This window comes from Cornus florida, unplaced genomic scaffold (assembly GCF_030987335.1).
Source record: "Cornus florida cultivar Cherokee Brave unplaced genomic scaffold, ASM3098733v1 CherokeeBrave_3.0.0_Hap2_Chr07, whole genome shotgun sequence".
NCBI classification, from domain to species: Eukaryota; Viridiplantae; Streptophyta; class Magnoliopsida; order Cornales; family Cornaceae; genus Cornus; species Cornus florida.
The window spans coordinates 75214960-75237721 of record NW_026775577.1 but is presented as its reverse complement, the minus strand read 5'-3'; the positions used below and the strand labels follow the sequence as shown (position 1 = coordinate 75237721).

General features: G+C 41.9%; 1 protein-coding gene across 1 annotated transcript in view; it reads right to left on the bottom strand.

Moving 5' to 3' along the window:
- LOC132267311 (RNA cytidine acetyltransferase 1-like) overlaps nt 1–22762 on the bottom strand; it is a 70513-nt gene that overhangs the window by 26481 nt on the left and 21270 nt on the right. The window contains exons 10-17 of the mRNA XM_059768452.1: nt 9817–9953; nt 9515–9612; nt 8372–8495; nt 8203–8290; nt 8022–8121; nt 7893–7945; nt 3745–3921; nt 3624–3661 (exon numbers count right to left, since the gene is read on the bottom strand). Of these exons, the coding sequence (XP_059624435.1) occupies nt 3624–3661; nt 3745–3921; nt 7893–7945; nt 8022–8121; nt 8203–8290; nt 8372–8495; nt 9515–9612; nt 9817–9953 (815 nt within the window). The remainder of the gene's footprint in view (nt 1–3623; nt 3662–3744; nt 3922–7892; nt 7946–8021; nt 8122–8202; nt 8291–8371; nt 8496–9514; nt 9613–9816; nt 9954–22762) is intronic.

The window sequence follows — 22762 nt, the reverse complement described above, 5'->3', positions numbered from 1 at the left end:
TAAGAAATAAATATGAAACCTGCCAAGCGAATTAAACCAATTGGGTGGGCGGCTCAAGAAGTCGTTGAATGCATCTTCTATTGCCCTCATCCCTAAGAAGGGTGGAGCGTCCGATTTGAAGGAATTTAGACCTTATTAGTTTAGTGAGATGTATTTATATAATAGTTAAAGTCCTTGCTCTAAGATTGAGGGATGTCTTGGACAGAGTCTTTTCAAAGTCCCAGAACGCGTTTATTGGCGGCCAGTAGATTTTGGATTGTGCTCTCATTGCCCGTGAGTGCGTGGATTCTAGGATGAGTAGTGGTGTCCCTCGAGTTCTTTGTAAGCTTGATATTGAGAAAGCTTATGACCATGTCAGCTGGAGCTTTTTGTTGTATCTGCTAGAGAGGTTGGGTTTTGGGGAGAGATGGAGAAGGTGGATTGAGACTTGTATTTCGTCCGTCAGATTTTTTGATTTGGTGAACGATCCTCGACCGGTTTTTTTGGCATCTCCCGGGGATTGAGACAGGATCCTCTTTCTCCGTTTTGGTTTATCATTGTGATGGAGGCCCTTGTCAGATTGATGAGGAGGGCGGTGGATCTGGGATTTATCAAAGGCTTCAAGATGAGTAGAGATGCAGCTCATCTGATGGAGTCGCAGATGATATGGATGTGTCCCATATGCGATATTTGAGGTGTGTTTTGGTTTGCTTTCAGGAAGTCTCTACCCTGAAAGTAAATGTGGGGAAGAGTACGCACCACCCTGTGGGGCAGTTTCAAGCTATTGATTCTCTTGTTGCGGTGCGGGTGTGGGGTCGTCTTTTTCCCTATCTCTTATTTGGGACTACTTTTGGGTGCTTCGTCGAGGAGGGTGGGAGGATGGAACCTTGTGATCGAGTGATTTGAGAGAAGACTGGCTGCGTGGAAGTAGTAGTATCTTTCGAAGGGTGAGAAGGTTACTCTTATGAATAGTACGTTGTTGAGTCTCCCTACATACTTTCTTTCTCGCTTTCAGATTCTGTCATCTATTGCTAAAAAAATTGAAAGTATCATATTGTCAGTTGGGTGGTTTAGGTATTAGGAGGTTGATCCCTTTCAATAGGGCTCTCCTAGGAAAGTGGTTGTGGAGATTCAGAGGCGAACAATGTTGGCTTTGGAGGAAGGTTGTTGCGCGCCAATTTGGGGAGGAGAGAGGTGGTTGACCCTCTAGTGCAGTCAAATTAGCTGGTGGCGTAGGTGTGTGGAAGTTCATTCGGAAGGGCTGTGATGAATTTTCGGAACACATCAGATTCCGAGCTTGGAATGGCAGGGATATTTCTAGAAGGATTTATGCTGTGATGATAGTCCATAGGCTTGCTCCTTTCCTAGGCTTTTTAGGATTGCGATTGATGGACATGCCTTGGTTTCCAACTATTATCGGCTTGAGAGCAATAGGATCATTTCCAGGATTGGGAGTTGGATGATGTTTATCGATTTATGGACCTGTTTTATAGACAATAGTTCGATGGTAGAGGCCCTGACTCCAATTTTTGGGTGCCCTCTCCTCTTGGGAGATTTTTGGTTTTTTCCTTCATTGTTCTATAGCCTTTCTGACTTCTATGGCTCTTATTTCCCTTGAAAGATGGTTTGGCGCTTGAAGGCTCCTCTTAAGAGTGGCTTTTTTTGTCTGGACTACAGTTTGAGGGAAGATTTTGAAAATGGATAACCTGAGAAGGAGAAGACAGGTTACTGTCAATTTGTGTTGCTTGTGTAAGAGGGATAGAAAGTATGTGGATCACCTTCTTTTGCATTGCTCCGTGGCTCGCGACATTTGGAGCCTTATTTTTGGTTTGTTCAATGTCCAGTGGGTTATGCCTCGGTCTTCGAGAGCTTTGATGGACACTTTGATAGGCTGTTTTGTGGGAGCCCACACATGATTTTTGGAGGGAGGCACCCTTTTGTGTTTGGTGGTGCATTTGGAAAGAGCGGAATAGAAGATCTTTCGACGGGAGTCACGGGAATCTTCCATTGGGTCTTTGAAATTTCATATTATTAGTTCTCTTTTTAGTTGGGGGATGGGAATAAAATGCAAATCTATAGAGGAGTTTGTTGATTTTTTGGGTTCCTTGGGTCCTGAGGACCTTCTTCTTTGGCTTCGGCCTTTGTGTAGCTTTCGAGATGCGTTCCTCTGTTGAACGCATTCTAATATATTCTAATTATTAAAAAAAAAAAGTATTATATGCAGCTTTCTAACACTTAGAAAAATACTTTAAAATCATCTTTTTGCATCTCCCAACTTATCCGTAGGTTCTTTTTTTTCCCTAAATGGCTTTGTGTATAAAGATAAAACAATAAAGTACAGGATTATAGTGAAGGCATACCCCAACTGTACATCAGGATAACCTTAAGCGGATGAAGCAGATTGTGGTCAATTGATGTTGCATGTGTAAGAATGACAAGGAAACGATTGATCACCTTCTTTTGCATTGCCCTATGGCTCGGGATTGATGGATTTTGTTGTTGGGATTGTTTGGGGTTCAATGGGTTATGCCTAGTTCCTCCAGAGAATTGGTTGAGGCTTCGAGAGGTTGTATAGTGGGGCCCAAGTTTGTGATCTCTGGAGGGTTACGCCTTTATGGGCGGTGTTTATGGCTTGAAAGAAATAAGAGACCCTTTGAAGGAAAGGATAATCCTATTGGTAGTTAGAAGTTCTCCATTATTAGTACTCTTTTTTGTTGGGTTCTAGGGAAAAATTATGAATCCATACGCTTGTTGATTTTTTGGACTCTTTGGTATAGAGGCCCTATTTCGCCTTGTGTAGCTATGGAGGGGTGCATTCCCCGTTTGAACGTCTTTTAGCAAATTTTAGCAGAGTCTCCAACTTCCTTAACAAATTTAACCACCAAACATGATCGCAAATCATCTCCGCATCTCCCAACAGAATCGTCGTCCAAGTAGATCGAGGGACCTCTAGGAGGCTTTGCACTCTTGATGGTGTCTCTCTCAAAGATTCGTGGCATTCTGGCTACTTCAAGGAATGACTTCATAAGAAAAAGAAAGAGGAAAGGACAAACGGATCAGAGAATGTCACTCGAGTATAAGACTCCGGCGCCTGAAGATGAAAGAGAGAGAAGAGAGCATTCATCAACAAAGGTTTTCAAGCACTATAACTAGACACACAACACATGTTCCCAGCGTAGCTGATACTCCTAGCCATTTATTACCAGTAAAGTTGGGACTCACTGATAGGATCAAATATTCAAATTTGCAAGGCACGTGAATAAAATTATAACACGAATGGTGCTTAGACCTTCAAAAGTTGAAAACCAATCTTACTCAGCCGGCTGACCACCACAAAAACCAATAAGAATAAGAATCATCTACATTCTTTTTCCTCTAAAGTAACCCGAATACAAAACAAGGGCCAGAAATTGACTTTCCTACTTGTGCTTTCTTCTTTGTGTGCATTGTCAAATAAGTTCAAGTTGTCAACACTTCAATCTAATGAAGTCCTCATATTTTAGCTGGTGGCTTTATAGAATGATAAAAATATAATTTCCAGCAAGGAACCAGAACATATTATTAAAAGAAGGGAGAGCATAAGGCTGAGTAATCCTTTAGAACCAAGTGAGAGGAAAGAGAAGCCGAATGAAAGATGCGCTTACCTTGTCAAAAGTTCAACTGCAGTCGAACCATATCCAAGCTGCACCCAAAAAAGGAACTTATTTATTTTTTATGAATATCAATGTAATAAACTCAATTTCATATTCACATAAGAGAGATTACCCTCATTGCACTTGGATGGGTGGCAATCCGTACAATGCGAGCACCTGAAAGTTCTGGAAAATTTTTATCTGTAAATTGTTCACAGAATTTCCATGGTATTTGGTCTCCAGAGGGTCGATGACCATCACTTAAACTTTTGATAGCAGATTCACGAGAAATCTGCCCTTCAAAACAGACCTGTAAATAAGATGATGGAATATATGATTTCAAGCATTAAAAAAATAAATACTTTCTGTGAGAATATGATGTAGGAGAATGAAAATAATAGAAACATAAAACATCAATAATTATTAAAAAATTAAAAAGGGACTGCAACAAAAGAAAAGAAAAATGCACAAAACTTTGAATAAGACTTTACTGTGGTACAAACAAGTAAGATTAACTCAAAGAACTCCCTACAAGTGAGTGTTACTGGCTACTAGATTAAATAGAAAAATAAGGCTCAAATGAGTAGGGCAACCAGACCAGGATGTTAGTGAGTTTTATTATTTCTTTTATGCATTAAGGGTTCCTCAATGATATGAAAAAGTAGGTGTGGAAAACCGTTAAGAAACCCTCATCCTTTACAGAATTTCTCTTCTTCCTCTTCAACTCTATCTTTACAAACACAAAATCCTTCAGCCTCAAATTGGTATCAGAGCCTCCGATCAAAGTTCATAACTCATCCAAATACTGAACAGAGAATCAGGAGCAGAGAGAGTAGGATTGACGCAAGTGTCCATCCGCCAACATCATGATCATGGTGACGTCAGCATGTGTGGTTGAGATGCTCGAAAATCATGTGGGCTTAATCTTCTAAATTTTATGGTAATTATGGCGATTTTTGTATAATTTATGTAGCCAATTGCTTGGTCTTTCCAATTTTTTTTTTTTTTTTTTTTTTTTATGTGTTTTTCAGCCCAAAAATTTTCTATCTGAATTTTAGGGCATTTTTTTTGTTTCGGTTGGTTGGAATCCATCCCAAATGGTGCGCCTAGACTGGAAAGGAACCTGATTGTTGTTTGTTGGATTATTCATGGAAGTGGGATCTAGTCTTTGGCTCAATGTGGGTTTGCCCAGTCAGCTTTTCGGTGTTCTTGCAGCTCCTGAAATTGGATTTGATCCATTGTTGCTTTTGAAATCTATTTTCGATGCTTGGGCCTTCGAGTTTTGCATTTAACTAGGCATTTAAATCCAATTTCTGCATGTGAATACTGTAAAACAATTCCCAATTTGTGTTTCGGTTTCAAATTTCTGCAAACAGAATCACATTATGTTCTCTTTTTTATTCTTCTTGCTTCTAGTTCCTTTCTATTGGTTTCAATCCTACCAATGGCTGACGAAAAACCACACACCTCAAAGATGATATGCAGGGCGAAGGAAACTTTAGTATTAGACTGAAGATTCCACCTCTAACAAGTAGGGTTGAGAATATGACGACTGGATGCGTGAGGAGATTATTGTTATTGAATGATTATGGCATTATATGAAACCCCATATTACCACTACAGTTAAATTTTGTGATTCCTCGAAGAAGATTTGGGACTCCCATGCAGAGTCGTTTTCACACCAGAGTAATGTTTCTCCGAGTTTACGAGTTGTATGAGAAAATTTTTACTACTAAGAAATCTGGAAAACCTTTGTCTTGAGTAATACAGAAAACTAAAATATTTATGTTATCAGTTACTGCAACATCAGACGATTACTGCTGATTTGGAACAACAAAATTGTCATTGGGAGGAGTTTATGACTGCTTCATTTCTACCCAATTTAGACTCCAATATTCATGGCTTCAAGGATCATATTCTCACTTGCGGAAAGTTACCTACAACTACCAATGCTTATTCTTGACTACTGAGGTCATCTATGGGACGGAACTCCACTGTGACACCTATAGTGTCTTCTGCCCTAGTCTCTAGAAGTGGAGGTGGTCATGGTAGCATTCATGGTGGATCTCATGGTAGTCGTGATGGTCGTGGTTTTCATGGCAGTGGCCATACTAGTGGACGTAGTGACAAGAAGTGTAATTATTGTGGTGGACAAATCACACTGAACCTTATTGTTGGGTGAAATATGGTAAACTAGATTATGCGCATCAAGCTATCGATGGGACTGCACAGCCACAACAGCCTCGTACTACATCTAGACATGTAGTTTCTTATTTTGGTTCTCATGATGCACTCAATCTCAGCTTAGCGAGCTTCTTCAGATATTGCAAACTACTATTCTGTCCACTTCAACCATTACCTTAGCCAATTCAGGTAATATTGCATGTGAGGCAATCCTCTGCATCCTTGGTCTTTCTGTCCTAAGCTAGTTCAGATATGTTTGGTATATCATCTCTCTTTTCTGGTTTAAAACCTTCTTATTGTTTAGCTGATGGTTCTTCTCATCTTGTTCTTGGCAAAGGTGTCCTCCCTACCAATTCGTTATCATTGTCTTATGTTGAAAGATATATTGTACTTAAAGGTGTCTTTCTCTTCTCCCTACCAATTCGTCATCATTGTCTTCTGTTGAAAGATATAAAAATTGAAGAGAGAAATTAAACATGAAGAACACAAGGAAAGACACACAACAATTGCTGAACTAGAGGCTTACAACAGTGGGAGCAATATATGTAGAGCTCTGATGAAGAGTACTCTCTCGAGTCTACCTACTTATTTCCTCTCTCTTTCAGATTCCCTCCTGTGGCTCAGCGCTGCAGCAGAATTTCCTTTGGGGTGGTATGGGGGAGGAGTTCAAGTATCATCTTGTAGATAGGAGCAGGTTTGTTCTCCAATTTAAGTGGGAGGTATAGCTATCAGAAGACTGGTGCCTTTTAATAAGGCCCTTTTGGGGAAGTGGTTATGAAGATTTGGAGTGCAGAGGCACACACTCTGGAGAATGGTGATTGTGAGCCGATTTAGGGAGACAAATGGAGGATGGTACTCTTTTGAGGGGAGATTCCCAAGTGGAATTGGGGATTGAAAATCCATTCGAAAAGTGTAGAAGGAATTCTCTGAACAAATTAGATTTCGAGCCGGGGATCGTACATGAATTCATTTTTGGGAGGATATTCGGTGTGGTAACCACTCGCTTGCTCCCATTTTTCCCAGACTCTTCAGGATTGCCACAGATAGATGCCTTGGTCAACGGTTTAGGATGTGTGTTTCTGAGGCATTTTGCAAGATTGGGAGATTGAGGGCGCCATTGGTTTTATGGAGTTGTTGTACTGCCAGGAGATCGTGGGAGATGCTTCTGAATCTTGATTGTGGGTTCCCTCTCCGTAGGGGCGCTTTGATGTTAAGTCACTTTACAGCTGTCTTACGGATGACCTAAAGGACCCCTTCCTGTGGAGGGCTATTTGGCGCTCGAAGGCCACACTCGAAGTGGCTTTCTTTGCTTGGACATCCATCATGGAGAAGATCTTGACTCAAGATAATCTGAAGAGGAGACAGGTTGTGATCAATTGGTGTTTCATGTGTATGAATGATGAGGAAACAATTGATCACCTTCTTTTGCATTGTCCAATGGCTCATGATTGCTGGATTTTGTTGTTGGGTTTGTTCAGTGGGTTATGCCCAGGTCATCAAGAGGCTTGGAGAGGTTGTATAGTGGGGGCCCAAGTGCGTGATTTTTGGAGGGTTGCACCAGTGTGCAGTCTGGTGGTCTTTATGGCCTGAAAGAAATAGGAGATCCTTCAAAGGAAAGGAGACTCCTATTGGGACGTTGAAGTTCTCCATTATTAGCACCCTTTTTTGTTGAGTCCTAGGGAGAAATTGTAAATCCTTGGAGGAGATTATAGATTTTCTGAATTCTTTGAGAGTTTAGAAGCCCAATTTGGCCTTGTGTAGTTTTTGAGGGATGCGTTCCCCTGTTGAACGTCTTTTTTAATGCAAAAATTACTTATAAAAAAATGATACTTCAAAAACAATTCATATCAGCGGACATAACGGCATAAAGAAGATATCAGTTAAGGGTGAAGAACTCAATCCAGAAAATTGTGGATAGCCAAAAGAAAGAGTTTCGGACATCTCAAATCATGATAAAAAAGCAGATGACCAATATATTGGAAACTGATTAATAAAATAAAACATCTTTCTTTATGTGCAGAAGGGGGGGAAAAGTGAGATGCATGTCTGTGTACAAAACAAAAAGAAAGAAAGAGTGAAAAAGAAGCAGCAGCAAACCTGGATGACACACAAAATATCAGGAAGGTGGTTTTTCGACTCATCAACAGGACCTACATACAGTAAAGTAAGTAGAAGTCTAATAGCAGGAAGGCAACTAGAAGAGGCATAATGGAGAACAAAATTTACCAAGTAACACAAACAAGTGATGGGCAGGAGCATCAGCCAATAATTGTAGATCATTTGGAGAATTCTTATAGTGAGAAGCAACATATAGTGCCATCATTCGCTGCAAGTATTAGAATACGTACACATCAAACATCTGTTGAGAAAAGAAATAGAAACCAAGATCAAAGAAATTTGTAGTTACCTGCAAAAATAACTCACTGTCTTTGTGATATGAGAAAAGTGTGTCCCGGTTAACATAGTAGAGATCACACTCACTGGGTGGAGGTAACCTAATTGACAAGAGAGAGAACTTCAACAGAGACAAAGAAGATGTTTTCATTTCCCATTGCCTTGAACAACTAAATTCTAACCTGCTGATATTAGGGATGGAATTTGCAACATCCAAACAAAGTAAAGCATGAAGCCAGGATTCAATTGGATCACCAGAAGCATATCTTATAGATTCGCTCAACTCTATCTTCTTGAAAAGCCGACCTGCATTTGGAGCAAATTGCAATCTGATTTAATTTCCCAAACAAGTAAACTAATGAATAAATTTTATATTTGTTTACCAGCAAGATCCAAAAATATCCAAGAATTTTGAATCATGGCAGGAGTCCAGAGCGTGCTATGAACAGAATGTCACATTTACACTCAAAAGAAAAAAGTCCTAACATGGTTTTGAATGAAATGACATGGGCCTAATTGCAACCAAATCATTTTTCAGTTAACATACGAATTCCAAATGTCATGTTGACAAACTTGAGTATCATTTTACTTATTTTTAATTCAGGAGAGATGAACTTATGCAAAGAAAAAATAACCCGTTAAACAATAAGATATGATTGCGGAAGCAGCAAAAATTTAAAAGGGATCAGTGGCATAAAAATCAGATACACATCTCATTCCAGAATGACAGAAAGAGCAGCCCTTCCCCTAATGGAATGCTAGTTGGAACCCATGCAATCTAGGTGGATATCTAGGCATCTAAATCCTATAAGAACTCAAGTCTAAAACCAGTCCGTATATATAAAAAATGGGCATTGATATGAAAGTATGATTATCAAGAAGCTCAACAACATAAATGGAGTTACCTGATTCACATCACAGATAATCTAGACCAAGAAAACCATGAGTTTTGGACAATCAGGCTTTTGTAAATTGACAAGTGTAATAAGTTCTAGCACATGTAAACAGCCATTAAAAGATAATCAGGCACAACCCATGCTGAATTGCTTTCAGCTTAATAAAACAGTAACCTTACAGAAGTCTGCAACTATGATATTGGTTCATAGATCTGAAAGATGTGAAAGAAGCTGAGAAATACCAGAAAGGGGATTTTGTAAATTGACAAGTTTAATAAGTTCTAGCACATGTAAACTGCCATTAAAAGATAAATCAGGCACAACCCATGCTGAATTGCTTTCAGCTTAATAAAACAGTAAGCTTACAGAAGTCTGCAACTATGATATTGGTTCATAGATCTCAAAGATGTGAAAGAAGCTGAGAAATACCAGAAAGAGAGCTCTCTGCACTCTTAGCAGACATCTGACTTTGCTCTTCCAATTGCTGCAGAAGCTTTAGTGATAAAGACCGACCTGTACCTTCATAGCTTTGAGTAAACAAAGAGCACATCATTAGCAACAATCCTCAATATTAACCTCCAGAAGTGGAAAAGAACTTTTCATGCTTAGATTTTTAATGATCAACATTTGACATTGCAAGGGAAGAAACATAAGAGTTGATTTAGGAAATTCTTGTTCTCTCATTCAGTACTCATGACATGATCTGATCAAAACTTAAATCAGATCCATACCCATTAACAGTGGATGATAGGAAGACCAGATAAGGGCCAAGCAAGGACTTCACAACCGGTAACGGGATAGCTGCTGCTTCATCAACAACTAACAGTTCAACTTGGGAAAGCTTTTCGTGTTCATGTGGTTGTATATACTGCCAGGACACATAAGAAGAAGTCAATAACAGACATATCATCAGTTAAGGAATATAAGAAGAAAATTCAGATGCCAAAAAGTATACCTACAGCCTCAACTAACATTAAAGTGATCAGTCAGTCAATCTAGCATTTCAATAATTAACTTATAGACTCCAAACCAAAAAAGAATTCCAAGAATTCATTCATACAAAAAATTCGTAGCACAAAATTACAATTTTTTTTTTTTTTTTTTTTTTTTTTATAAGTGAAAGTGTATAAGAAAGCGTTCAAAAGGGGAACGCGTCCCAAGACCTATACAAATACCGAAACCAAAAAAAGAGTCCAATAGACCCAACGAGTCCACAATTTTATCTAAAGATATACAATTTCTCCCCATCACCCAACTAAAAAGAGAACTAATAATAGAAAACTTCAACGCCCCAATGGAGGATTCCTCCCCACCAAAAGATAGATTCCACTTTTTCCAAAGACTCCACCAAACACAAAGGGGCGTCGCCCAAGAGTCACAAGCATGAACCCCCACCTTGTGGCCCCTCCAAACGTCAATCAAATAGGAGTCTCATCTCCCTTAGCAGATCTCCTATTTCTTTCACGCCACAACATAGTTGTCAAAAGCGCCGAAGGCGCGTGCCCGAGGCGCAAGTCCTGCGCCTTTGTATGCATAAGGCGATGCCCTTTGAACAGGCGTGCGCCTTTACATAAGAGGCGAGAGGCCCCGGGCGTAAAAAAGGCGCGCCTCCTTTAATTTGTTAGTATTTTGTTATTAGTTTATTATTTGCTGTTTGTGTATTATTTATTATTTGTTTATTATACTTTTTAGACAACTTTACTAAAAGAAAAGAATAAATAAAAGCAAAAGGAAAGTGCCAAAGTGAAGTGAGTCGGCTAGGGCTGAGAAACTTTGAAGCAAAAAGAAAGACAAAGGCTTGCGATTTGAAGGCTTGAAGCAAAGACACGATCTGAATCTGCCGACTTTCTCTCACGAATCACAATCCGAATCCAGGTAAGTTACTGTTCTCTCCTTCTTCTCTCTTCTTTTCTCTCTCTTCGGCAGATTCTTCTCTCTTCTTCTGCAGATTCTTCTATCTTTTTTTCTCTCTTCTTCTTCTTCTTCTTCTCTCTTTTTTTCTTCTCTCTTTTTTTCTCTCTTCTTCGGCAGATTATTCTTCTTCTTCTTCTGCAGATTCTTCTTCTTCTTCTTCTGCAAATTCTTCTTCTTCTTCTTCTTCTTCTTCTTCTTCTTCTTCTTCTTCTCTCTTTTTTCTCTTTTTTTCTTCTCTCTTTTTTTCTCCTCTTTTTTTCTTCTCTCTTTTTTTCTCTTCTTCGGCAGATTCTTCTCTCTTCTTCAGCAGATTCTTCTTCTTCTTCTTCTTTATAGCAAACTTTCTCTGTGCACAGTTTTTTTTTTTTTTTTTTATTATGAAATATGTGTCTTCTTTTCTTTTCTCTTTTGAACTGAACTGTAAGTTTGGAACTGGACTGCAGCTCTGTGTCTTCTTTTCCCTCTTTTTTTTTTTTTTTTAATGAATTGAACTGGAAGTTTGGAACTGGACTGCAACTCTGTGTCTTCTTTTCTTTTTTTATGAACTGAACTGGAAGTTTGGAACTGGACTGCAGCTCTGTATTTTTTTTTTTTAATTGAAATGTTAATATTGCTTTGAAATTGAAATCTGGTTTTGCTAATTGACATGAAATCTGGTTTTGCTAATTGAAATCTAGTTTATTTTGTTACAACACCAATAATTGACATGAATTTATTTTATTATCTTGAATTTGAATGTAGTTTGTACTTTAAAAGATGCCTAGTATTTTATTGTCTATGTTTGTTTTAGTTTTATCTCATAATTCTAATTAGTTGACTTTTGCATCTTTATATTATTATGTTTAATTATTTACTGTTGAACTCAAGTACTTGATTTAGTTGGCTTTGGCATCTTTATGTTGAATATTCAACTTAAGTAATTGATTTAGTTGACTTTTGCATCTTTATATATAGGTTTTTTTTTTTTTTTTTCAACGTGCGCCTTGCTTCAGTCGGGCATGCGCCTCGCCTTGCGCCTTAGGCTCCAGGAGGCCTTTGCGCTTTTGTGCGCCTTGAGCCTTTAACAACTATGCGCCACAAACCCCACCATAAACAAAGGGGAGTGGCCCTCCAAACAAAACCTTGGATTGGCTCTCTACAAGACACCCTTTCCAAGCCTCAATCGTATCAAAGTAGTTCTTAGGAACACCAAAGGCATGCCAAAAGCGACCAAAATCATAGACCAAACATCCCTCACCACCGTGCAGTGGAGAAGGAGGTAATTAATTTTTTCCACTGTCTTCTTGCACATACAACACCAGTTAACCACGATCAAATGCTATCGAGGACAACACACCAAGCAAAGAAAGCCACCTTCAATGGGGCTTTCGATCTCCAAATTGCCTTCCAAGGGAAAGGACCACCTAGGATCACCATCATGCTATGGTAGAACGCCCTAACCTTAAAACACCCGTCTTGGCATGCCTACCCAAACCATCTTGTCCATTCCTACACCCTCCACCACTTGACTGTAGGACAAGGCCAAGAACTCATCAACCTCTGCAAGCTCCCAATCATGAAACTCTCTACGAAACTGCACATCCCAAGTTAACCTCCTGTTATCAAGACGATAATTGTCGGCAACCAGAGCATATCTAGTTGAAGAGATCCTAAACCGAGGGAACCTATGAACTAGAACATAATCTCCCCACCACCAGTCCTCCCAAACCTAACGTGGCTCCCGCTCCGAACCCTTAATCAAATACGTTTAGAAAACTAATCCCACCCCTTCTAAATAAGCTTCCAAACGCCCATGCCTGCTGGAAATCTCACTTCCCTGGATAACCACCCACCATCATCCTCTCCACACCGGCATGCAATAACCCTCCTCCAAAGACGGCTCCTCTCCCTCCCAAACCTCCAAAGCCATTTGTCCAACGCCGCCTTGTTAAACAAATCCAATTTCCTAATGCCCAGAAGGGGGGCACACTTTCTCTCAGTTCACCAAGTGATACTTGAACTCATCCCCAATACCACCCCATAAAAAATTTCCTTTGAATCTCTTCTAACCTTCGAATGACAGACTTCGGCATAGGAAAAAGAGACATGAAGTAGGTTGGAAGGTTTGAAAGAGTACTTTTCAACAAAGTAATCTCACACCCTTTTGAGAGAGAGAGATTCTTCAACCCTGTGATTCGCCTCTCAAACCGCTCAATCAGAGGGACTGGCACTTTGTCACCATTACAACACTTCAGCGCCTCTAACACCTCCTCCTCCCCAAATAGCCTCTCAAGCCAGTAACTGTCATCAATAGAAATCTCGGAGAACTCCAGCCCATCAAGAAGCAGTCTCCGTAAAAAGCTTCTGGTAGAAAGACACAAATCCAGTCTGAATATCCTCATCCCTTGACATCATAGTCCCATCAAAACGAATCCTCCCAATAAAATTTCCTCACTCATGCGCATTTGCCAGACGATGAAAGAATTTCGAATTCCAATCACCTTCTTTCAACCACAATGCTTTACACTTCTGTCTCCACGAAATCTCCTCCATAACACTAATCTCACCAAACTCGACCTTGCATTCCTCCCTCCAGTTTGCCTCCAGCTCACTAAGGCCTCCCTCTCCCTCCTTGTCCAACTCTGAAATTTCAAGAACTCTATTTTTGCGCCATTCCAAATTGCCAAACACATCCTTATTCCATGATTTAATCACCTTTCAACAATCTAAGCTTGGTTGCTAAAATGAAGCTCAGGCTGCCCCCAACCACATAATGATTCCACCAACAGCGAATACTATCTTTGAAGTCCTCCACCCGAAGCCACATATTCTTACCCCTCCAAAGTCAAGGAGTAATGGCATATGATCCGAAATCGCACAAGCCAACACCACTTGAGACACATTTGGAACTTCTCTTCAAACTCACCTAAAATCAAGAACCTGTCCAAGCGAGGCATAGTCAGGGAATCTTGACCACTAGACCATGTGAACTGACTACTCTCCATCGGAAGGTCAAAGAGATGGTGAGAGCCGATGAAATCTGAGAACTAAGTCATTACCGAGGTCCATCTACTCCTAGCAAACAACAGCTCCTCCCACAACCCCCTCCCCTCCATATCCTCCACTGGCCCATAAACCCCCAAAAACACCCAATGAGAATCATCTTCCTCCAAAGTCCAGAAAGAACAAAAGAGAGATAGAAGACCTCCCTTTCCACACGTCAACCTTCAAAACCCACCTCTTGTCCCATAGATCCACAATTCCCCCCATCCCCCCTCAGTCCCCTTGGCATCAAACACCTCCCAATTCACAAATCTGCCCCCCAAAGGCTTTTCAACACTTCATCCGTTGAGCGTTCCAGCTTGGATTCTTGTACGCGCACAAGCTGCACCCTCCACTTTCGAATCAAAGCCTTTACCACCTTCCTATTGTCTAGGTCATTCAAGCCCCGGACATTCTAAGACATAATTTTGAGCTTCATAGACACAAAATGTATTTCCCTCCTCCCACCCTTCTTCTTCTCACTCCCTCCTCCACTCCTCCCCTCATCGTTAACATAGGAAATTAAATTTCTAAGCTCCCTCTCACCCTTTCAGTAAGAACCTTTCTTATTTTTCACCAACGCCCACTCATCATCAACATCTTGAAACATCCAGTGAACCATATCATTATCATCCCCTGCACATGAAAGGCCCAACAAGCTACCCACCCCTTCAATACAGTCCATGAACCACTCCCCATCAGATCCACCCAATGAGGGCCTCTCTGCATCTCCTCAACCACAACCAATGGAAAGTCGATCCCTGCAGTTTCACTGTTCTCCCGTACTGGTGGAAGAATTTCAGAGTCCCGACATACTTAGAAATAGACAGAAGGTAATCTTCACTGGTCTGCAAATCATCCATCTCCCCAGCATCATTAGGAAGGGCACCTCTGCCCTCACAAGCACCACCAACCCAACTGACTCATCAACCCATTTACCGAAGCCATCACAATGAAGCTGCAAGTATGCTCGAAGAGCAACTACAGAACCTTTTTCAATGTTCATTCTGATCCTACTGCCAAAGCATAAGAGAACAGTACTGCCATCCCTTCCACATGACATAATCTTCATCTGACCACACTTTGTTGAAACAGAGTCACCGCTATAGCAAGAAAGAGTCCCTGCGTGTCCAGATTCCAGAAAACTGACAAAGTCTCATACTCATCCTCCGAACAGCCTTCGGAGGCTTCTTCAGGCACTGCAATAGTCTACAATTTTCCAGTATCAAACACCCACCAACATCCCCACCACCACTCCTCAACACCCTCAAAGAAGGACAAGGAGAAGAAGCAGGAGTAGAAGGAGATGCACAGAAATTGGGGCAGAGCACATACCTGGAAAAGAATGTGAAACACAGGTTTTCACCCATTTCTGTTTTTGCAAGCGTGACCATCTTCTGCCTTTGATCCAGACCGGTGGAAATTTTGAGTGACTCTTCGACTTAGTGCCAGCCCTTTCTCAATCGACAACTCACTTCTCTGCGTTGTTGTGACTGATTCTTAGGGAACAAAGAAGGCATTTGAACAGCATCATCAGATGATTGATCCGTCCGAGCAAAAGGCCCAAACGAATTAAAAAGAATAGGCCCAACCGAGGTGGCCCCCAAATGCTTAAAACGATGGTTACTGGGCTCACCATTATCACTGGGCCTCCTTTCCGAACATGGGTTAAAATCAGAGCCCCTTGAGCCCAACACCATGATATGCTGACCCGCATTAAGATCTCTGGTTCCTTTGGGCTTATTCCAAACTGGGACTTGATGCAAAAAAGACGCTTTGGGCCATATCCCTTCCACTTATTCCTTCTACCATAGGGCCCAGCCCAATCCTGCTGGTTAAATCAATCACATGCCTTCCTTGTACGTTGGGAAACAGAAGGCACAGATTTAAAATTCAAATCTTCTCTCCCTTTAACAGCTGTATCAGCATGCAAAGGATAACATTGCCTCTGACTTCCAAGTGTCCCTGCCATCCGTTCGCAATCTGGATAAGGCCTTGGTAACCAACCATGCATCCTCCTCTCCACGCCAAAAGAATCACGTGCTGCAGGCGCGTGCACACCACCTCTTTCTTCTACCTTCGTAGAGGACTTTGTTATGTAGAATCCAGTCACCATCTTCCACCAATCTTCCTCCTTTTTTTTTTTTTACTTTTTTTTTTTTTTAATAAATAAGACAATTGTATCGAAGCGCTCAAAGGGAGCGAAGCCCAAAAGAACTACACAAGACCAAAAAGGGCCTCTAAACTTTCAAAGAGTCCAAAAAATCAACAATCTCCTCTAAAGATGTATAATTGCTTCCCACCACCCAACAAAAAAGAGTGGAGAAAATTGAGAACTTAAGCAAAGAAATAGGATTCTCCTTTCCTTCGAAAGATCTCCTGTTCCTCTCAAGCCAAATACACCACCAGATACACAAAGGCGTAACCCTCCAAACATCCCGGACTTGAACCCCCACTATACAACCTCTCCAAGCCTCAATTAACCCTCGGGAGGATCTGGGCATGACCCAGATCAAATCAAGCATCAAATCCTAACAGTTCCTAGCCATGGTGCAGTGCAAAAAGGAGGTGATCCGCCGTCTCCTCCGCACAAAGGCACATGCAACAATAGTTGACCACCACCCGATTCCTCCTCAAATTATCCAGTGTCAAAATCATCCCTAAAATAGACGTCCAAGCAAAGAAGGCCACCTTGAGTGGGGCCCTGGCACCTCCGTAAGACACCTATAGAAGGATAGAACATCAAAACGACCCTGAGAAGCAGGGGCCCACACCCAACCATCAGAATCTCCACCCGTGATCTCTGGCAATACAGCATTTCCAAAAAACCAATGGCGTCCTCAATCTCCCAATCTTGAAAATGCCTCCTGAAATGAACATCCCAAGACGATCTCCCGCTATCAAGCCGATAACAGTTGACCACCATGGCCTACCTATTCATGGCAATCCTAAAGAGCCGGGGGAAAGCGAGAGCAAGAGGTCGATCCCCACACCAAACGTCCTCCCAAAACAGATCCTTCTACCATCCCTGAGCCGAAATCTAATGTGTTTGGAAAAACCATCCCACCCCTTCCGGATGAATTTCCAAACCCCCATACCCCCTGGAATACGCACCTCAAGAGAGCTCCACCCTCCTCTCCTCTCCCCAAATCTACTCGCTACCACCCTTCTCCAAAGCCTATGCCTCTCCACTTCAAACCTCCAAAGCCACTTCCCAAGGAGAGCCTTACTAAAAGGCACCAATCTTCTAAAGCCCAAGCCTCTAACCCGGATCGGCCTGCACACCTGCTCCCAACGTACAAGATGAAACTTGAACTCCTCCCCCATTCCCCCCCACAGAAAATTCCGTTGCAATCTCTCAATCCTCTCAGCCACAGAAAAGGAAATCTGAAACAAAGAGAGGAAATAAGTGGGAAGGCTTGAAAGGGTACTCTTTATCAGAGTGACCCTTCCACCCTTAGAGAGGTACTGCTTCTTCCATCCCGCCAGTCTCCTCTCGAATCTTTCCACAACCGGATCCCAACTCCCCACACACCTCGAGGATGATCCAAAGGGTAAACCCAAATAAGAGATAGGAAAGGAACTAATACAACATCCAAGGATATCTGCTAATGACGCAATCTCAGGACCTCCCCAACCGGCACCAAAACACTCTTCCCCACATTCACTTTGAGCCCGAAGACAACTTGGAACCAAATTAAAACACATCTAAGATTTCTCATCTGGGACACATCCGCATCACAAAACACTAAAGTATCATCCGCCAACATCAAATGGAAGATCTCCAACTGATTAGCAGCATCCCTGCCCACCCTAATGCCTCTTAGAAAACCCAAGTCAACAGCCCTCCTCAATAATCTACTAAGGGCCTCCATCACGATAAGGAACAAAAAAAGGCAAAAGCGGATCCCCCTGCCTCAAACCCCTCGAACTAGAGAAGAAACCCGTCGGAGCTCCATTCACAAGCACTAAGAAGCGAGCACTCGAAATACAAAATTGAATCCATCTCCTCCATCTCACACCAAACCCCATCCTCTCCATCGGATAGAGAAAGAAGCTCCAACTCACATAGTTATAAGCCTTTTCAATGTCCAATTTACAAAGAACACCAAGAACTCCACTACACGATTTGGAATCCACACATTCACTAGCAATAAGGGGTGAATCCAAAATATGACGGCCTCCAACAAAAGCATTTTGAGAGTAGAAAATAACCCCATCCAAAACTCTCCTCAATCTAGAAGCAGGGACCTTGGCTATTAACTTGTAGATGCTCGCCACCAAACTAATAGGACGAAAGTCCCGAACACCCCCCCCCCCCCCCCCCCCCCCCCCCCCCCTCTTCGTCGGAATGAGAACAATAAAAGTAGCATTCAAACTCTTCTCAAAACAACCCTGAGCATGGAAAGCATGAAAGGTACCCATCACCTCCCCTCTAACCACCTCCCAACTCTCCAAAAGGAATCTCATGGAAAAACCATCTGGACCAGGGGCTTTGTCCCCATTACAACTCTACAAAACAACCAAGACTTCCTCTTCAGAAAAAGGCTCTTCCAAACCATAACACTCCTCACTAGAAATAGAATCAAAATGAAAACCTCCAAGCAAAGGTCTCCACCCAAAAGTTTCTGTGAACAAATTCGAATAGAAATTAGCAACTCCTTTGCAAACCTCCTCCTCCTTACAAAGCCGCTCCCCTTCCACCCGAAGCCTCCCAGTATGATTGCACCTTCTGTGAGCATTGGCAAGTCTATGGAAGAACTTCGTATTTCTATCCCCCTCCTTGAGCTACAAAGCTCTAAAACTTTTGCCTCCACGAAATCTCCTCCATTATAGCAATCTCAATATACTCCGCCTAGCACTCCAACCTCTTGCTCCTCAAGGACTCCACAAGGTCGCCCTATCCCTCCAAATGATCAATCTCAGCAATCTCAGAAAAAGCACGATTCTTTCTCCATTCCAGATTCCGAAAACCTCTTTGTTCCAAATCTTTATATCTTCCTTCAAAAGACGCAGCTTACCTGCAAGGGCATGACTTGGAGTGCCAACCACCCCATACCCCTCCCACCAAGACCGGACCTTATCTAGAAAGCCCTCTGCACGAAGCCACATATTCTCGAATCTGAAAGGGGATCTTCTACAACGCAGCCCACCACAATCCAACACCAACGAAATATGGTCAAAGATAGGACGCGCCAAAGAAGCTTGAATCACATCTAGAAACTTCTCCTCCCAATCTCCAGAAATGACGAATCTATCCAACCGAGAGAGAGTGGGAGGATAACGGCCACTAAACCAAGTAAAGGGTCCTCCCTCCAAGGGCAGATCAAGCAATTGAAAGTCATCAATGAACCCCGAGAAAAGCTCCATCTCCGAAGTCCACCTACCCCCCGTCGATCTCTCAAAAGGAGAACGAACAACATTGAAGTCTCCTCCCACATACCACAACAACGACCGTCTCCTTCTGACATCCCCCCGCTTCTCCCACAGTAAATGGTGTACAGCGTCCTCCGTACGGCCATAGACACCAGAAAAAAACCCACTAGAAACCATCCTCCACCAAAGAGAGTATGCACGATACTAAGAACCTCCCTACCTAAAGAGTCCACTTTAGAAACCCATCTATTATCCCACATAACAAGGATGCCACCTGAAGAGCCAATAGCATCCAAGGCCCTCCATTCCACAAATCTCCCACCCCATAGGTTTGTAGCAATCATATCCGACATCAAGGCAATCTTGGTTTCTTGCAAACACACCACATGACCTCTCCATTTACGAACAGCCAACTTCACCACCATCCTTTTCTCCGGGTCATTGAGACCTCAGACATTCCATGATAAGATTCGTAGCTTCATAGGGAAACAATTGAATTTTCTTTCCCTTGCCTCCCCCCTCTACCCCTCTCCCTTGACCCCCTATTCTTCCTTTCATAAGTAACATAGGAAGTGGGAATCTGCACCTCCCTCCCACCTAAAACAGACAATCCTTCCCCAACTTACCACACCTTCCTTTTGCTGAAAATTGAGAACATCCTGAAACATACCCATCGCCTCATCCACCTTTCCCTCAAAAGTCACTCCCATGAGAGAACCCACCTCCACACCCTTATCCCTCACCCACGCTGCCTCCTTACCTTCAGCTCCCTCAACAACAGCACCTCCCATACACTCCCCCTCCGGTCCCACGGCAGCCAACGGAACAAACATACCTTCTTCCAGCTCAATTCCTTCCTGCGGAACCATTCCCAACTCCCCACATCCAGAGAAGAACCCGAAAAGCCCTCCCAATCATCGAAAGCAGAAGAGGGGAATGGATTGCTAGCCAGCGGAGTCCCAAACTCCTCATCCAACACATCACCCTTTGGCTCCAGCCTTTTAAATTTGGGCCAATGAAAGCCTTTCAACGCCAGGTGAACCTGTAGCTCTCTTAACAGAAGCAATCCATCCCCACCATCCAAACTCTCCATCGTTGGAACAAGCTCTGAAAGCTTTTCCTCCCGCACAGAAACCTTGTAGCAAAGACGTTCATCATGGACAAACACCACCATCACGCACAGTGAGATGAATAATCTCAGCATCTCTCGTCTCATCTGCTTCCACAAACACAAATCCTCCACACAAATCTCCAACAGTCACAAACAATGAGCGGCACCAAAGATGAAGGGGAAGACTGTAGAGCAACACCCTTTTCAATCCGTTCTCCATGAGAACACCAAAACACCCAATTCTAAAACACCAAATATCCACACGTAATGTGGCATCTCCCCAATCCCATTATCCCTCTCTCAGAACCTGAAAAGCCTCTTCATGTGAAGGAAGCCAAAAAAGGAAAAGAGAGTCTGGAAGTGGCGAAACTCCGACTCCACTGGAGATAGGCCAAGCACAGCCTGCCCACTCAGCAATCTGATCCTTATCACCAAGGTCTTTGTCAAACTTTCCCACCAAACAAGACCTCAGACATCCCTTCGCCTCCCAATAGAATCTTCATCCAGATAAATTGAAGGGCCTCGAAAAGGATTGGCAGCCGTCACAGTGCCTCCTTGCGAGATTCTAGGTAATCTTGCAACCTCCAAAAACGATCTCATGAGAGACACAAGCAGCAAAAAAAAGGAACGTCACACCAGAAGAAAGAGCAAAGAAGGTCACCGGAGTTGAAGTCTCCAGCACGTGAGGCTAGAGTCATGTCAATGAACACGTGGTTTGCACAAAAGCTTTACCTAAGGCCCCAGTGAATGAGATTATTCAGATTATGAATTTTTAACCCATCATGCGTATAAAGGTAAAATCTGAGAGGCGAAAGACGGTTCGATTATAACGTTTTTCAAAGTAGATTAACAATGTGAACTAAAAAGACATCCCTTAACTGAAAGCCACAACTTAATTTTTGTTTTTGCAAATGCAAGTTATTCTAACAGCTTACAGCAGGGGGTGAGGAGATGAAAGCAGATGAGTTGTTTAATATACACAAAACGGTATTTGTTGGAAATTTATTTTATAAAGAATGTTAAAAAAATGAAAACTATATATGAAAAAAAATAAGTGGAAAGAGAGAGGGAGAAAGAACAAATCAGAGCTCAAGTGTTATTCAAAAAGAGACGAAACTGCAGAATCAATAAGATCGAATCCAAATTAACGGTATGTTAAAATGTGCGTGTGTGTGTGTGTGTGTGTGTGTATATCCAAGCTCTTGTAATGTCATTTCCAAGTGACCTGTATTAACACATCATTACACTTGAATGGTAAAATTAGTAAATATGGCAATAAACAGATTAAGGTTGTGTGCATTACAATGAACTGCTTTTTTGCATGGATGGTTGATCTGTGGAAGATTCTAACTCTGGACAACCTGAGAAGGAGGAGACAGATTGTTGTTAATTGGTGTTGTATGTGCAAGAGAGATGAGGAGACGATTGATCATCTTCTGCTGCACTCTCTTGTGGCCCAAGACAGTTGGGGCTTACTATTGGGTTTGTTTGGGGTCCAGTGGGTTGTGCCTAGGTCCCCAGGGGTTTGATTAAGGCTTGGAGAGGTTGTAGAGTGGATGCCGAAGCCCAAGACTTTTGGAGGGTAACACCTTTGTGTGTTTGGCGGTGTTTATCAACAGAAAGGAATAGGAGATCCTTTGACGGCAAGGAGACCCCAATGGGGGTCCTAAAGTTCTCTATTAATTGTTCACTTTTTTGTTGGGTCACAGGGAGAAATTGTAAATCCATGGGGGAGAGAGTTGATTTTTTAGACTTTTTGAGAGTTGAGTGGCCTTTTTTTGGCCTTGTGTAGTTTTTATGGGATGTGTTCTCTATTTGAAAGCTTTTTAATACACTCTTACTTATTTAAAAAAAAAAAAACGACATTGTGACTCTATATCATTCATTATAGTCCATTTTAATATTTTCCAGTCTCAAAGAAAACTTTCAAGTTCTACTACTAATTAGATCACCATAAATTGATTTCATCCTTGACAATATCTCTGTATTTTACACCAAAATAGAGGCCGCATTCAATTAAGTGGACATAAGATAAAAAGTTACTACACATAGTAAAAAATACTCCATTACATTCAATCCATATAGCACACCAAAAAATCTCATTTACCATCAAGTAAATCAACACAGAGTCCATTAATGCGGTTTGGTTGCACGAACTAAATTTTCTCCAATTCCAATTCGAAAGCACAAATTCCAAGCAACTGAACATAGCATAAAGTTTATCTACCATGAATCAACCAAGTTTTCTGAAGATC